The sequence below is a fragment of the Pelobates fuscus genome, chromosome 5, assembly GCF_036172605.1.
Source record: "Pelobates fuscus isolate aPelFus1 chromosome 5, aPelFus1.pri, whole genome shotgun sequence".
NCBI lineage: Eukaryota > Metazoa > Chordata > Amphibia > Anura > Pelobatidae > Pelobates > Pelobates fuscus.
Genome location: NC_086321.1, coordinates 118632354 through 118649580, shown reverse-complemented (window position 1 = coordinate 118649580; position 17227 = coordinate 118632354). Strand labels below are relative to the sequence as shown.

The following is a 17227-nucleotide window of genomic DNA, read 5'->3' as shown; positions in this document are numbered from 1 at the left end:
AGTAAATCAACTCTCGATTGTAATGTCTGAAAAGCATGTGTTAAAGTAGCAGTCTCCATTTAAACAGTTTGACAAAAGGCACAATCTGCTATGAAGCAATCTTTTTAATTGTCAAGCAATATTCAAATAAAGACTACTTACCCCTTTAAGACGTTTTCTCTACTTCACAGGATAAGGAAAGCACCATAGGTACCATATACCATATATATAAATAAATAAATATATGAGGAAATAAATGAGGACTTGATTTGTAATTCAAAAGAAAGAGAAGAAATATTCCAAATAAGTACTCAAACTGTATCAATATGGGTAATCCGGGAGAAGTGTTGGTTGACAGTCCAAGGTCGGCAACGAGATTTCTATCAGTAACAATAAGGGAGATCGGGGAGAGCAGTTATTGGGCAGTCCTGGTTCAGCAACAAGATTTCAATAAGAAAAAATAAGGGAGATGTGAGAGAGCAGTTATTAGGCAGTCCGGGTTCAGTAATAAGGAATTGATTAATAGGAGGAAGGTATTCAGGGGAGCGCTGGAGAGTCTTTTGGTCTCAAATAGATGGAACCTAAATAGGGAAAAAGATTGTACCGCACTGAAGTATAAACACATTAATTGTGCACAGAGTCACTAACGTTCAACATTTAAATAATGTAACGTTACGTATGTCAGTGCCTCCTTAAAGAAACAGGTAAAAACCTTGACAGCACTATTGCTACACTGTATGGCTAAAAGAGCATCACACCTATATAAGCTTCGTAGATATCCAATTCCAAAACCATGAACATTAATACGGAGTTAGCTCTCTCTTTAGGACAATAACAGCCTCCAATCTTCTGGGTAGCTTTTCACAAGATTTTGAAATGTGACATCTGATACCATGTTGGATGAGAATTGGTGACATCTGACACCATATTGGATGAGAAAGTCTTGCTCACAATTGAGGGAGGAGAGAGAGAGAGAGAGATGTTAGGTAGAGGCCCCAGTATTTCTTATTAAAAAAATGTGTATACTGGATAAGTAGCTTGTCATGACGTACAAGTGGATTGGGTTACCATTTTAGTCCCGTGAACAACTAGATATTTTAAAGAATTTCCATACCCCTTTAAAAGTTTTTTTATCATCTCAGTATGTTAATGAACAGCATGTTGTTTTAGATTTATCGCTTTTTATGTTTAATGCCTAGCTTTCTATCTTCTCAGTGTCATTACTATTCATTTCAAATGTCAATAGTAGCTATCGTCTTCCAAAAAATCTGTAGCTTCTTTCCCAATGTTTTTTTTTTTAAAACAGGAATTAAGTGTTAATATTTTATTGTAGATTTATTATTCAACTACTATTCCTTTACTCAGGTATGTCAGCAGTGATTTAATCTACAACTGTCAATCACATACATAATCCATGTTGTCACCTTGCACCTTGGGTCCTCCCAAGCAGTGAGGATCAGTTTCACATCAGATTGGATTGAATTTCCATTCGCTATTAGACAATGCTTATTGGTAATTTGTCATTTGGAGCCCTGTTGTTCTGCATGGTTATATCACTACTACTACTATACTACCATAGTTTGAACCAATTCTTGTCTAGTTGTTTCTTGGTTAGTGGATATATCCAGCCTCAATATCACCATTAAAACTATTATAATGAAATGGTTTAACCCCTAGAAAATCTGTTGTGTTTACTAGCTGTTTGGACTCTTGGCATTACAGTTAGGCTCCTTTTCGACTCCCTTTTACTTTTTATTATAATTTGAAAGGTGAAACAAATATCTTTGAGATAGGGAGATGATTAAAATGACATTATGAGATTAAATAATATGAATGAATGGTAATATTCCCATATAGTTACGTTATATAATATGGAATGGGCAAAGTAGGTAAGGGGATAAATGGAGGCCCATAGAGGTGTAGGAATTTGAACACTATTTTAACACATTTTAATTAAGCATATATTATGTATGAAAATACATGAAAGTTGCTTTTATATGTCTACATATTCTTTATTATGTCTTCTAATTATATTTCTGGGCTCCTTCTGAAGTGGAATATCCTTGGTGACTTAGACTCCTCTTGCTTAGCTAGGCTAAACACTTTGCGTCTCCCCACAGTTGGATTTTTTGTAAATCAGTATATATGGTGTGGCCAGGGAAGGCTGTCTGTTTAATACGAAGTGTGTTGTTTTCCTGGAAACACTGCTGTCATCAAACAGAAACCATTCTTCATTTCCATTCACAGAGCCGAGGGCCGAAGAGTGTTTTTCAGAATGTGAACACCCTGAATTATCAGATATGTCCCTCGCATAAGAATAATAGTGACCACTGTCAGATGATAACCCAGAATGGACCACAACAGAATTTAAAACATAGGGCACTTGTTGTTGGTTATGTGACAGGTCTTCTACCTCAGGTCTTCTATTCTCATTCTCCAGTGTCTGATCTGCTGATGCAGCCCGAGATGTTGATCTCTCTACAGGCAAATCCAGTACAAGTGGAATGGACACAGGATCCAATATCTTACGCTTCACATTGCAGATTGTAACATAGGCAAATCGCAGTAAAGTTAAAATGAGATATTGTGGCTCTTCCACGATCATCTTAGTCCTTTCTGCTGTCTGGAGGGAAGCACATGTTTGACACTGATACTTGTTATCTCCATCGAGAACCTCTGGTGCCAGGAAACTAGTTAGCAGGTCTTTTACTGTAGGTGTTTCCTGTGTCTTTTCCTCTCCAGTTTTTTGACATGAGATGTTGCTAGTGGGTGATTCTGCAGCTGGGGTCATATTGATTGTAACAGAATCGTAATGTTTTTCCTCGGTAGAGCATGCCATTACCGGTGCTGGTTTGACAAATGAAGAGAAAGCCAGAGGAAGATCAGTGAAATCTTCTCTCTTCTGGGAGGTGCTTTTGCAGGTCTTACACCAAGTGTTTGTTTTCAGCTTTCCCCCAAACATGCTTTCTATCACAGTATTTGATTCCTTCCCCAGTTCTGTGCTCCGAGGTGTTGAATTCTGTGTTGATTTCTCCTCTTCTTGCAATCTAATGCACAAACAAATATAAGGCAAGAACAATGGAAATTTAAAAGCTTCAACATTTGTCTTATGCACACAGAGTGTATCTTTTAAAGACTAATTAGCTAATGTGTAAATTTTAGCAATGAACTTGAGCTATTTTATAAAGAAACACCTCCTAAATGATCAGTTAAAATGAATTCAATAATACCGTTTAATATTGTGTATTTTGCTGTTCTTCACAATGTTTAAGGTATGAATGACGACAACAACTAGTCAACAATTACTAGTCAAAACGATTAAGTATAGACCAAGTATATGTACCTATTTAGAAGGAATCTGAGATACTCGGCAGAGTCTTCCTGGGAATTAGGACTGGATCCAGGTGGTCTTGAAGCCATATAAAAATCACAAGGTGCATAAGCTATTCGCTGGTTAGAAATGGAAAAAATACATTATTTTAAAATGTTGTACTGGCAAGAGAAAGGCACAGTGAAATTGACATAAGACATTGTTGTTGTATCCCCAGTTTAAGGCTAGGTTAACTTTATTGTTATTTTTTTTTTAAATCTTTTATTGAACTTAAAAGAAGTGACTCAATGACACACACTGTATTATAGATTTCAGATTTTTGCAACTGATAGGTGGGCATGCCCATTCATATGTATTGCTTAGGATTTGTGTAAAAATAGGTTTTAAACAAGTTTTGTGCTGTATTTTAAATAATAAAAGTGTATAGTTAGTATTTTATATATATATATATATATATATATATATATATATATATATATATATATATATATATATACACACACATGAGCTTGTGAAGCCACAACAGCATTAGCAAACTAAGCAATAACAGTGTGAAACAGTGTCATGGCACATTTTTAGGATTACAATTAAACTAGATGGTGTATGGAGCAGAGATGTGAGAGATAAGATGAAAAAACACACATCTGCATCTCAAACAATTTATCATTGCCACTGGGTATTGAAATACATAGACCAGATTCTCCAGGATGCTGATTTGGCTGGGGGATAAGATTAAAACCAAGCAAATAGACTAAATAAATGTGAATGGTACATTGGACAACTGGGATGGTGAATAAATGAGCCCTAGCTCAAGGCCCAAGGTGAGGGCTATGGATTATGTACAGGAGGGACTGTCAGCCTATGCCTAAATTGGGCACCATTGGAATATTCTTGCTGTGTCTATTATCAATGTAAGGCAGCCTATGTAAGCGACCCCTCATGGCCCCTTTGTGCTCAGTAGCCGATCTCCTAGAGTCTTGATCCCGAGGGTATCCTGTGCCACAGACCCACCTTTCCGTGCCCTCATGTACAGATTTCGATTCCTGTTTAACCGGACATTGTCTCCTGTGTAGAGTGCAGTTACCAGGGGTACGACCCAGTTTGGACTGAGGTTCAGGATGGCAGCAATCAGATGCAGGACCAGACTCTTGGCATGTATATGCCTTTCCGAGCCACGCCCTCTGTTTCCACGCTGTAGGCGCGACCACTGAGTGTCAGGCCCCGCCCCTATAGTTAGTTTTTTTAATGTTAAGCAAATTGGAACTTTCAGAATTTCTATAAATAAGGAAATGCTCTAGGCACACTGTAGTGGTGTCTGGTGCCAGAAGAGGCCCTGTACCTGGTTTCCCTCCTTCCCCCACCCCCTTTTTTTAGTAGTCAATGCGTTTTACCAAGGCATCACTTTTTACCAGGGGTCCACATATGCCATGTCTCCGCTACTTAACTTGGAGAGTCAGAAACTCCTAGACAGGATGTTCGATTTGCCCTTCTGAGCTAAACCATATATCGCCAGGCTTAACTCAAATAGTGGAAAGCTGTCTGTCAGAAGTACTGTGGGTGTAGAGCGGCGCCGTGCAGATCCTAGGTAAGAAGTCAACCTGGTCTACAATGGTTTAACTACTTACAAATTGGGGAGAGGGGGGAGGCCAGAGTACTATAGTGGTTATGGTGCTTGAAATGTCCCTTTAAAAACATACCTTGTTTGTATGAGATAACTTCTTGAAAAGATGTCTCAATTTCTCCATCAGTGATTGGCACCCACTCAGATTCAGAGATAACACGTACCTCCTAAAACTGAAATAAAAACATGTGTTTTACATCTTATTCTTGGACATTCCAACTGATACGAGATACAAAATAAAGGCACACAGCAGCCCCAATGCTAACTCACTGTAGCCCCATACACACACTACAGCTTATATTAATATACACACACACAACAGTCCACATACATAAACATTAGATACACACATACGCACACGACAGCCCCTAGATGCACACACACCATCTAGACACACAAACACTCTCTATAGCACCTTGACTCACACACTACAGTCCATGGATAAACACTACACTGAAACACAAGCTACCCTGTTCACACAAACTACAGCCCCTATACATAAAAACGCACATTACTGCTCCTGTAACACGCTACAGTCCCTAGATACACCCACATGCACACAACAGTCCCGATACACATGCTGTAGAAGTACTACAAATATACTCAAATGCTTTCTCTCTCTCTCAACAACTGCTAGTCAGACAGACACACAATCTCTACAGCCCCTAGATGCACACACTTTACATCCAGTGGAAACATATACACACTACAGTGCCTAGCCACACATCGTACACCACAGACTCCTTTACACACACACATACACACTACACCACAAACAGTCACCTCTATGCACACGCAAGCCCACAATCGGCCTCCAACCACATACAGTGCCACAGAAAGCCCCCCTACACATGCACAACACCCTTTACTGGCCATGCCCCACTTTTGTCCTTTGTTATCCATATTATAGGGACACCAGAGATTGCAGAGCTGTGCTTTGTTAAATAAACACAGGACATTGGTCCCATGCGAGTGCTCATCTCTGGGGTGACAGCAGACCAGCATACTCACTTTGAGGTGGCGTGCATGTCATCATTGATGACATGAAACACCCACGTTCTGTCCCTGCCCCCTTCAACTGGGCTGCTCTGCGTTTAAATACCTGGGCTGAATTATTTTCCCAGTCCAGCCCTGGTGTGAAATAAAGCATAACTTACTCTGCTGCCATGAATAATGCTTGCAATACACTGTTCATAAAACATGTGTTTCCCAAGTTGATTAGGCCAATTTTCTTGGTTTTTAGTTTCACTGACTGTGGCAGGTTCTAAAGAAAGAGATAAAACAAACACACTCACAGTCAACAAAACGCATAATATATAAAAATGTCTACAAACAGAAATGTGTTTTCCGTGCTCATCCAGCCAGTCTTCGTGTAATGAATTGGCGGATCAATGTGTGGAGATACAGAATGCCCTTTTTTCACAAGAAGGTGAAAATAAATCACTCTTTTTGACTGTACTTCCCTATGGAAAATGTTGGAGCTTTGTAAATATTGCTAATGGTTATAATGTTCAGTTTGTTAGTAGAATATTTATATCTACACAGCCTCACTCCCATTGTCCCAATCCACACCCCAGTCCCATCTACCCTACTCCATTGCCATAGCCAGATATCCCCACGCAGCTCCACTATTCTCTCTTCCCAGTCTCTTTTCACTCCCAGCCTCTCTACCATTTGCCCTAATACACCCATTTCCCTATGCCTTGTGAATTTATTTTTTTGAAATCCTGATCTCCCAGGCCCTATGTAGGTATCCTGCAGATAATCTGCCTGTGATCACCACTTCCCAAGGACTTACATATATAGAACTGTATAGTAGAGCAGTGGTTCCTAAATCCCAAATTAGGTGCATGCAATTGTTCTGAATAAATGCTTTTTTACAGCGTCTCTGCCTTCCTAGGTGTAATAAACCCACCTTTCACTTTGGGATGAGTCTATTTATTTATTTGCTACATTTATGTTATAAACTACAATGCAATGGTAGAATGGGTCACTGGGCTAAATTTTCATTTGAAGAATGGATCTTAAGTGCTCGTGATTCTGCTTAGTCCTTGTACAGCAGTAATTAATTAATTGGTATATGACGTGGGTGTTGTATTATTGTTATTACTCTAAACCAAGGATGGCTAAGATTGGAACCACTGTTTCTCAACGATATTCCCCATGATGCTCAGCCAGCCATAGGAATGTCAGAAACATATGTGGTGTCATAATTAGCTGTCAGTCCTCTAAACCATCTCTATGATATCCTTAATCATGTCTTACTATATATTCATGTTTATATGTATTTTCCTATTTTTAACATGTAAACAGTTACATTTAAATCTAAATTTTATTGTTATTATGTTGTTCCATTTTTTTGTAACAATGTATAACTTTTATGGCTGATATATGAAATGTATAACATATATTACAAGTACATTAAGGGTCTACTCAAGCCTAATACTTCCTAATAAAGCTATGTACCTCAATTTCCTTGGGCTTGCTCTTGTCTCCGATTACTTTGCTGCGGTTATTGTTGAGGAAGTTGATGATGTCTTGCTCACAGGTGAGATTTTCGGATCTTCCTTTGCCTGTGAAAAACCCTGTAATGTTCAGTTTCTCAAAACAGGCGAACGAGCACCAATTGCAAACCCGCAGTCTTAGACACCTTACGAAATCACATAGTTTTGTCCAAAATAAACGTATCCATATTATCAGATTTTGAAACCATCCAGTTTTACTTTTTGTACTGGAATCTTTGGTCTCAGATATCGTTTCCTCAATGTCAAGGACTGTTGCCTCGTCTGTCATATTTGTTTCCAACTGTTTGTTCACAGTACCACAATTTTACAATGTGTATGAAACACTGTGTGTGGATTTTTGATAAAATTAGTAATAAAACTCTAAGGACAACTCTAGCGCACTGAACAGCAATGCAGCCAATTCAGTATTGAGTGAGTGTTCCCTCATGCACTGGTGAGAAACAATTGTTCAAATGATGACATCATAACCATGTCACAATCTCATATGTTGATAATGGCATAAACAAAGTTACAATTACTTGTGGGCTCTTAAAGTTTAAATAAAAATAAATAAATGCATAGACAACAAAACATGTGCAATGTATATTTGTATACTAAGTGAGGCTAGCATTAAGGGCATCAGAAAAACAGCTATAGGATTCAACAAAATAAGGTTCTCTGTACTCAGATAGTGAAATGTTGTGCGTCTCTTCTTTTTTTAATGATATATTTTTATTAACAAGGGAGATAAGCAAGGAGTATACAGTATGACATACAGGTCCTCATAGGTGTTATCATTGGTATCGGTTACAAGTACAATGATTGTATGAACAATAACGTATAATTGGCTGACAGTAGGGATGCACCGAAATTTCGGCCAAAAACGGTTCAAACTGGACGAAATAAAAAAAAAAAAAAATCTTTCATATTTTTTTTCTAGTGCATAGGTCAACAGACATGCTTGGATTAATGGTTCAGATGATTATATATAACAATGAAATATAGTAATGATCACATGAAAGTCAAGAATACTGCACTTGGGATGGGGGGGAGAACACTATGGGATAGGGGAGGGGGGGAAAGAACACTATGGGACAGGGGCAGGGCCGGATTAACATAGGGGCTGATGGAGCTGCAGCTCCAGGCCCAGGCCCATGGAATAGGCCCATTGATTTAAAAAAAAAAAATCACTACTCTTAGGTTGCCAGGATTTCTCAGAAGTATTTCTCAGGTATTTGAGGCTGCCTAGCCGGTGCTGGTATTGCAGTAATAAACAGAGTATAAACAGAGATTATTCTGCAATACCAGCGCCAGCCAGTAGGGGTCACTGTTTGTGTGGAGAGAGTCAGGAATAAGAAGTTACAGCATCTCCCTCTACTCACTGATCCGCGGGGGAGCAACTCTGCACAGAGAGGCCAGACAGCAGCTTCGAGCCTGCGAGACATGGGGACGGTGAAAACTTGGGGACGCTGAGACATTGGGACACATAGGGACACTGTGGAACATGGACACCCTGAGACAATAGGGACACAGAGGCCCCATGTCTCCCAGTGGCCCCTAGTCGCTCAGTGTCCCCATGTCTCCCAGCCAGTGTCCCTAGTGTCTCAGTGTCCCCATGTCTCCCAGTGTCCCTGTTGTCTCTCAGTGTCCCCATGTATCTGTGTCCCCATGTCTCTCCCAGTGTCTCAGTGTCCCCATGTCTCACAGTGTCCCAATGTCTCTAAGTGTACCCTAGTGTCCTAGTGACATCAGGACACATGGGGACACAGACTCTAAGGGATACTGGGAGACATGGGGAAACAAACACTAGGGGACACTGGGCGACATGGGTACACTGAGACACTAAGGGACATGGGGACACTGGGGGACACAGGGAGACATGGAGACACTGGGAGACTTTGAGACCTGGGAGACATGGGGCACTCCCAGTATTCCCATGTCTCCCAGCCAGTGTCCCTAATATCTCAGTATCCCCATGTCTCCTAGTGTCCCTGGTGTCTCAGTGTCCGTAGTGTGCCAGTGTCCCTAGTGTCTCAGTGTTTCCTAGTCTCCCAAAGTCCCTTAGTCTCCTAGTGTCTCAATGTCCCCTAGTATAAAAGAAAAAATCCCAGGCACTCACTGTGATAGATTTAAGCAGGTTTATTGGACAACGCAACGTTTTGACCTGTACCCAGGTCTTTATCAAGTCTCCAGTGTCCCCTATGTATCTCAGTGTGCCCTGTGTCTCCCTTTGTCCCCTCGTGTCTTAAAGTCACCCAGTGTCCCCAGGTCTCCAAGTGTTCTCTAGTATCACAGTTTCCCCATATCTCCCAGTGTCCCAATGTCTCTCAATGTCCCCCAGTGTCCTAGTGTCCCTGGTGTCTCTCAGTGTCTGTAGTGTCTCAGTGTCCTTAGTGTCTCAGTGTCCCTAGTCTCTCTGAACTCCTAGTCTCCCAGTGTCCCCATCTTTCACAGTGCCCCCAAGTGTCTCAGTGTCCCCTAGCATAAAAGGAAAAAATCTCAGGCACTCACTGTGATAGATTTGAGCAGGTTTATTGGACACCACAATGTTTTGACCTGTACCCAGGTCTTTATCAAGTCTCAAGTGTAACCTATATATCACAGTGTGCCCTATGTCTCCCAGTGTCCCCTCGTGTCTCAAAGTCACCCAGTGTCCCCAGGTCTCCAAGTGTTCCCTAGTATCACAGTTTCCCCCAGGTCTCCCAGTGTCCCAATGTCTCTCAATGTCCTCCAGTGTCCTAGTGACATGGGGACACTGGGATACATGGGGACACAGACACATGGGGACACAGAAATGCCCTCTTTTTGTGTATGTTTGTCCCTTTCGGCAGTTCTGGTTATGTGATTTGTGTCAGTGGCCCACTCATTTACCCCATCCATAGACTTCCTGCTTTACTGGACATGGCTGTTAGAGGGTATGGATTTACTTGAAAGGTGAAATCGTGAGATAAACATAGGGTATGTGTTTTTTTCATGGCTGCATCCTATGAGTTTACCTACAGCACCATCTTCATCAGATAGATGACGCTTAGGAGGTGGGACTGTTTTAGTGTTTTTGGTCAATAAGATTTTGTAATTAGGCCCATCATAATTGTCAGCACCAAGCCCACTGGGCTCTTAATCTGGCCCTGGGTACGAACCCTAACAGTTTCAAGGTAGTACTATTTGGTATACTGAAAAGCAATTCTGAGTTTCTCTGATGCGTGCCAGTAGGTAGGGAACCATTAGTGGCCATTTTGGGAAATAAAAACTGATAAATATTTTAAGAGGGTTAAATAATGAAGGCTATGTATATTTAGATAACAGAATTTTATATTATTCAAAATACACTTTTGATGGCCATCAATGTAGAGTTTACTAATGTATTTGGTGCGAAGAGCTGCAACAGACTAGCATTCCTAATATAATATAAACACAAGCACAACCTAGGTGTTGGTGTGAGGGGATAAGATGGTTGTACAAAACATATTAAGTTTCCTTGTGACTCCGCTGTGTATGATGGAATTCACATAAAAGGGAAATCAAGACACACTATGGTGAAATATTGCAGTTTGTAGCCAGCAAGAGTAAATCTATAGGCTTTCATTTATAAGGAGCTTAACACCAACAGTGCGGTTGTGGTGTGAAGAAGTTAAACTATGATGTCTAGTATAATCTCTTTCTCATCTTGTTTTGCCCAGCGGTTTTTCTTTTCAAAATGAACTAAAAAGAAGACATTCTTAATAAAAATGTGCACAGATGTTAAAAAGGTGTTAAAAATTGAAAAAGCTTTCATAAATAAAAATGTCTATAGTTTGCTTTTAGCCATTAACATAATACAAAGTAGGTAAACAGAAGAAAAATCTAAATCAAATAAATATTTGGTGTGACCACCATTTGCCTTCAAAACAACATCAGTTCTTCTAGGACCACTTACACAATGTCAGAGATTGTGTAGGCATATATTCAGGTACATGATTAAACAATTATACATAATAGGTGCTAATGATCATCAATTCAATATGTAGGTTGTATATATCGACGGAAGGTTAAATGGCGCACAAGGAGGAAAATATATATGTATAGCGAGCATACACAATATAAATCGAAACAAATAGCTGCAACTCACTGGGAGTCCTGGTGAGATCTCCTAAATGCTAAATAGGTAATAAGGAATAGTGAGTGCGCTTACAATAAATAAAATACAGTGTTAATCACACCTAAAAAATCTGAAGGGCATATAACACATTTGGTTACGATGCAATAATACCAAAGTGCTATAGTGCTTTAAGAAATTTACACAATATGTGGAGTGCCAAAGTGCATATATGTGCAGACAAGGGATATCCAATATAAATGAAAAAAGGACTGATATACTTGCAGAGCTTCTGGAACAAATAATACACGGCTCTGTAATACAAATAATACAACACCTAGTGCAATATGTTTGTACAGTGCAAAATTAACAATAAATAATCTGTCTAAGTATATAGATGGCTTTTTACAGCCCATAGTGGTTAAAACACGCTCTTTCTTAAAAGATACGCATCTGAACAATCCGGAAGTTTTTGCACCTACACCGTGTATCCGTGTATCCATGAGGATTGAGCTGCGAGGAGGACACTCTGATTATAGACCTTCTCTCTCTTTCTCGGACTATCGGTAGCTGGTTGCAGGAGACTGGTATTTTATATTTTTATGCATTGGTAATAAAGAAATTCTTGGTTTACACATATCCGGATTGGCCCACGTTCTTTCTACACTGAGTGGATCCCACGATCACTGGGGGCTGATCCTCCCTGGAGCCTGATAGTTTGGGTTGGTACTTCAACCACTCCACCATTGTGAGTGAGATACCTATTTATTTTTAATTTTGCACTGTACAAACATATTGCACTAGGTGTTGTATTATTTGTATTACAGAGCAGTGTATTATTTGTTCCAGAAGCTCTGCAAGTATATCAGTCCTTTTTTCCATTTATATTGGATATCCCTTGTCTGCACATATATGCACTTTGGCACTCCACATATTGTGTAAATTTCTTAAAGCACTATAGCACTTTGGTATTATTGCATTGTAATCAAATGTGTTATATGCCCTTCAGATTTTTTAGGTGTGATTAACACTGTATTTTATTTATTGTAAGCGCACTCACTATTCCTGATTACCTAATATGTAGGTTGAAACACAATCATTAGGTTGAAATGGAAATGTAGGGGGAATAAAGCTAGGTGAGGTACAGCCAAATTCTGCTTATAACGTTAGGTTGCTGAAGACAATTTAATATCAAAAGTCATATATCATGGCAAGACTGAGCACAGCAACAAGACACAAGCTAGTTATACAGCATCAAGTTCTCTCCCAGGCAAACATTTTAAGGCATAAAGATGCAGTGGTCAGCCAAGGAAACTTCTCCAAGATGTTTGGAACAACCCACATGCTGAGTTCCATACAACACTATGTGCATGTGCACCTAGATGAATTGATGCTGTTTTGAAGGCAAGGTTTTGAAGGCACAAAACATATTAATTTGATTTAGATTTGTTTTAAAACATTCTCTCTTTGCAGCATGTTAAAAAGTCTCCAGCAGTCTATCAAGATTCCATCCAGTGTTCACCAGTCCTTTATGTGGTGGCTTGTTCCATGGTTTTCACCTGGGAAATATCCCATAGACTATTGTCACCACAAGTGCAAGTCACTGGGATTAAGGGGCATATCTGCAGGAGAACTTTGATCAAGGGAAATTGATATTTCCAAGAAAAGATCTCCTCTCCAACTTTTCAGAGCTGCTTGCTGTTTTCAAAGCCCTCAAGCATTTTTAGCATAATCTATTACACACGTGGGTGAACGTTTGAGTGGACAATGCCACCATTGTGGCATATATCAACCATCAAGTGGGAACTCAAAGTCACAGAATGATGTCCCTTATGAAGCCCCTGATGTCCTGGGCACAAAAGTATCTTCTAGGGATAGTAGCCATTCATCTCCACGGACTTCAGAATTCACTGGCAGACATTCACAGCCAAGCAAAGATAGAACCAGGAGAATATATATACAAATACAATATACAGGAAAAACAATAGCATAATCTTGTATTGTCCTCTGCAGTAATTTATAGTCTTCTACAGATCAGGAAGCGTTACACCTTGGCTACATATTATAGAATATCATATGCCTTCTCTACTTGAGCTCTTCCTAAGCACGTGAATATATAGAATCCCTCTAAAAAACTCTCAAAGAGAGACTTTTTGGATCAGTAAATTAAAAACACTTCAACCTCTTGGTTTAAACTTAGACATTGATCTGTGGAGCTTTTTTGAAGATTAAATAAATCACCTTCTTTCCGTTTCTTGTGTAGTGTATGGGTATCATCACACTTCTCTCTCATTCGAAAAATTGAAGATTTAAATTATATATTTTTATTTTTAATTGTATTTTCACTTTATTTCTTACATCCCAACATCTTTATATATTTTTTGTACCTTTTTTATATTCATTTGAACCAATTTAATTTTTTATTCTTATTTTTATTTTATTATTTTTTTTAAATTTTTTTTTAATTTTATTTTTATTTTTAATCTTACTTTTATTTTATTTTATTTTATTTCATTCTTTATTTTTATTTTTATATTTATATTTATTAGTATTTTTACATTTATTAGTATTTTTTATATTTTTTTCTCTATTTTTTATTCTTTGTTTACATCTATTTTTTATTTTTATTTTTATTTTTATTTTTATTTTTATTTATATTCTGGAATTCATCTAATTTAAAGACACAAATGGACTCCATCTACCTTTAAGTAGAAAGAGACAGAAGCGTGATACAAAGGGGTCTCACTAATCACACCAATGTGTATAGATGATAAATATTGTATGACCAATGTACATTAGATAGCAGTAATATTGACATTTGTATCATATAAGGTCTTCAAATTGTAAGAATGATATATGTATGGAAATTGAAGAATGATATATATATACACATGCAGAACAGTTGATCCATGTTTGTACATAAATTTTTATTTTTTATTACGAGATGTATCCATAAACCCTGTAATTACATATAAGGTCTTGAAATTGTAAGAACGATATATGTATGGAAATTGAAGAATGATATATATACACATGCAGAACAGTTGATTCATGTTTGTACATAAATCTTTATTTTCTATTTTTTATTACGAGATGTATCCACAGACTGTATTATGAATATAAATTGCAGTTTATTTTATCTATTTAGAGTAGTACCATCCAGAGTTCTTTTAACTGTTTTCTTTTTCCCCACCCCGGTTTCCTTTATTCACCTATACATGTTCTGAGTTAACACGATAGAATAAGAGAGACTCTTAATGGCCGCGACCCATTTCCGGGTCTGTGAAACGCAAGATGGAACGCACACGTCGGACGTGATGACGTCATCAGGATGAACATTGCGGCATACGCGATGACGTCACCGGGTTCCATGCCGCGAAAATCGAAAGCCAGCTGATGAACGTTTGGGACACAATGGGGATGTATATAAGGACTGGGAGGGGGGATATTTACTATGCTGCTATTACGTTTTTGCACTTTACTGCACCAAGTCCCTGAGGAAGTCCACACCTAGGACGAAACGCGTAGTACGTGCATGGTGACAAGCTGTTTGTTTTATACTTAAATGTAAGTCATTAAATACTTTACTTAACTCTGGAAGTGTACTACATTCGTGTATATATATATATATATATATATCTTTCTCTTTTGAGATACATACATTTTGCTCCGTGAGGAACATGTGAGGAGGGACAACATACTGGACACTGAAAGAAAAATATACCACTCAAGGCTGTTTTAATTCTGCAAATCTGTGAGTGACCAATTGTAATTATAAACCAGTGCCAGTCCCCACACAGTTAAACGCTATGTTTCTTTATTGTATTTACATGTAGCAGATCGTCCCCTAATCTATGTGCATAGATATACAGCTTGAATAGAAATATAATCGGGAAATAAGTAAATCAATAATTATCTGTAAAAACAAAATAAATATAGTGCAGTATAATCAGCACAGAGGGGGGTATGGGGGTGGTAGAGAACTCACTAAATGGATGAAAATTCAGGAATGTCTCCCTCTCAGATAGGTAGGGCTGGACTGGCCCACTGGGATACCGGGAAATATCTTGGTGGGCTGCAGCAAGCTGGGGCTGGGCTGACATAATGATCATTATGATAAATCCTCCCCTCGGACTGTGCCAGCCTGTTAGTCCGAGGGGAGTAAGGAGGGAGGAGCTGGGGGCTGGTGTGGCTGCCAGCGGCCTCAGGGAGACCTGTCAGTCTCCCTGCACAGTCTAAATTGTTTTTCCCACAAACGGAAGCTCCGCCTCCCACATACAAGCTCCACCCCCAGACACGTTGCTGGAAAGCTGCCCACAGGACCAACAGGAAACTAAAAGGTATTTACCTTTTTACAGCCCCCTACTCACCATTCAGACCCCCCACCTCACAGACAGCCCCCCTACTCACTATACAGCCCCCCTTACTCACTATACAGCCCCCCTTACTCACTATACAGCCCCCCTTACTCACTATACAGCCCCCCTTACTCACTATACAGCCCCCCTTACTCACTATACAGCCCCCCTTACTCACTATACAGCCCCCTACCCACTCACAGTCCCCCTACCCACCATACAGAACCCCTTACCCACCTCACAGTCCCCTTACCCACCTCACAGTCCCCTTACCCACCTCACAGTCCCCTTACCCACCCTTTCAACCCCCCTTCCTACTCACATCCCTCCTTCCCACCATATTAGAAAAAAAAGTATATATATATATATATATATATATATATATATATATATATATAACAATAATATGTAAGGCATATATGTATGCATGTCTTACCACCCCAGACGATTGAGTAATATATACACACATATTATATATATATATATATTTATTATGTGTTTATATATTACTCAATCATCTAGGGTGGCAACACATAGCCGTACGTATTACGTGACAATACATGGTGCAGTGACTTATTGGGTTGGCATAGATTTTTTTCCAGGGCTGCTTTATATCCCCAGTCCGGCCCTGCAGATAGGGTAAATATGGATGGTATACAATGTCAATCTTCAAGATTATTCTTCTTCGTAGCCACTCAAAAAGAAAGTAAACCAATATTGTGCAGATGGTATAAAATTACAAATGTATTTATACAATAATGCACTTACAAGACATCAAATGAAACAGCAGAACATTTCCACATAAATTGTGGTATCCAGAATTCAGCAATCTGCCTGAAATTCTAGAGATAAAGATAAAAACATTAAATAGATAAACATAAAATAAAATAACGTGCAATTAAACAGTTCCACATGTTTAGTCCTGTTGGACTTCTTCAGGGATATGTAGCTAGAGTTCGAGGTGCTCCCTATGCCTCGATCAGCAGCTGGGATAGTGTGTGTGTCACGTTGGAATGCACACCGGACTTCTGGGTAGTCTTTCAGGTGGTGTGTTATGTCCATATCTCCCTTCCGGTCTGTAGCAACTGAATAGGACCTTGGTCTGTGGCAACTAAAGTGTCTCCAGAACTAGTATGCAGAGCCACTACATGGGCTTTGGTTAATAATTTAATAGACACTATCAGTAGGATGTCAGAGCATGCCAATTGAATAATTTTGGCAAGAGTGTTCTCTGCATTTGTACATTTTTTCATTTGTTTGCAGTTGATTTGTCCCTTTGGTTGTGTTAACATTATTGCATTTGATAATTTGTAGTCTGTGTGTTTCCTCCCATGATTATTGCTTGTGAATTACACATTG

General features: G+C 39.1%; 1 protein-coding gene across 1 annotated transcript in view; it reads right to left on the bottom strand.

Annotated features, from left to right (window-relative positions):
• Positions 1-2074: 2074 nt before the first annotated feature.
• The window catches only part of LOC134612031 (ubiquitin carboxyl-terminal hydrolase 38-like), a 34601-nt gene continuing 19448 nt past the window's right edge, over positions 2075-17227 (bottom strand). Inside the window, exons 2-7 of the mRNA XM_063456415.1 lie at positions 16637-16710; positions 7398-7581; positions 6089-6195; positions 5004-5104; positions 3323-3422; positions 2075-3026 (exon numbers count right to left, since the gene is read on the bottom strand). Coding sequence (XP_063312485.1) covers positions 2075-3026; positions 3323-3422; positions 5004-5104; positions 6089-6195; positions 7398-7581; positions 16637-16710 — 1518 coding nt within the window. The remainder of the gene's footprint in view (positions 3027-3322; positions 3423-5003; positions 5105-6088; positions 6196-7397; positions 7582-16636; positions 16711-17227) is intronic.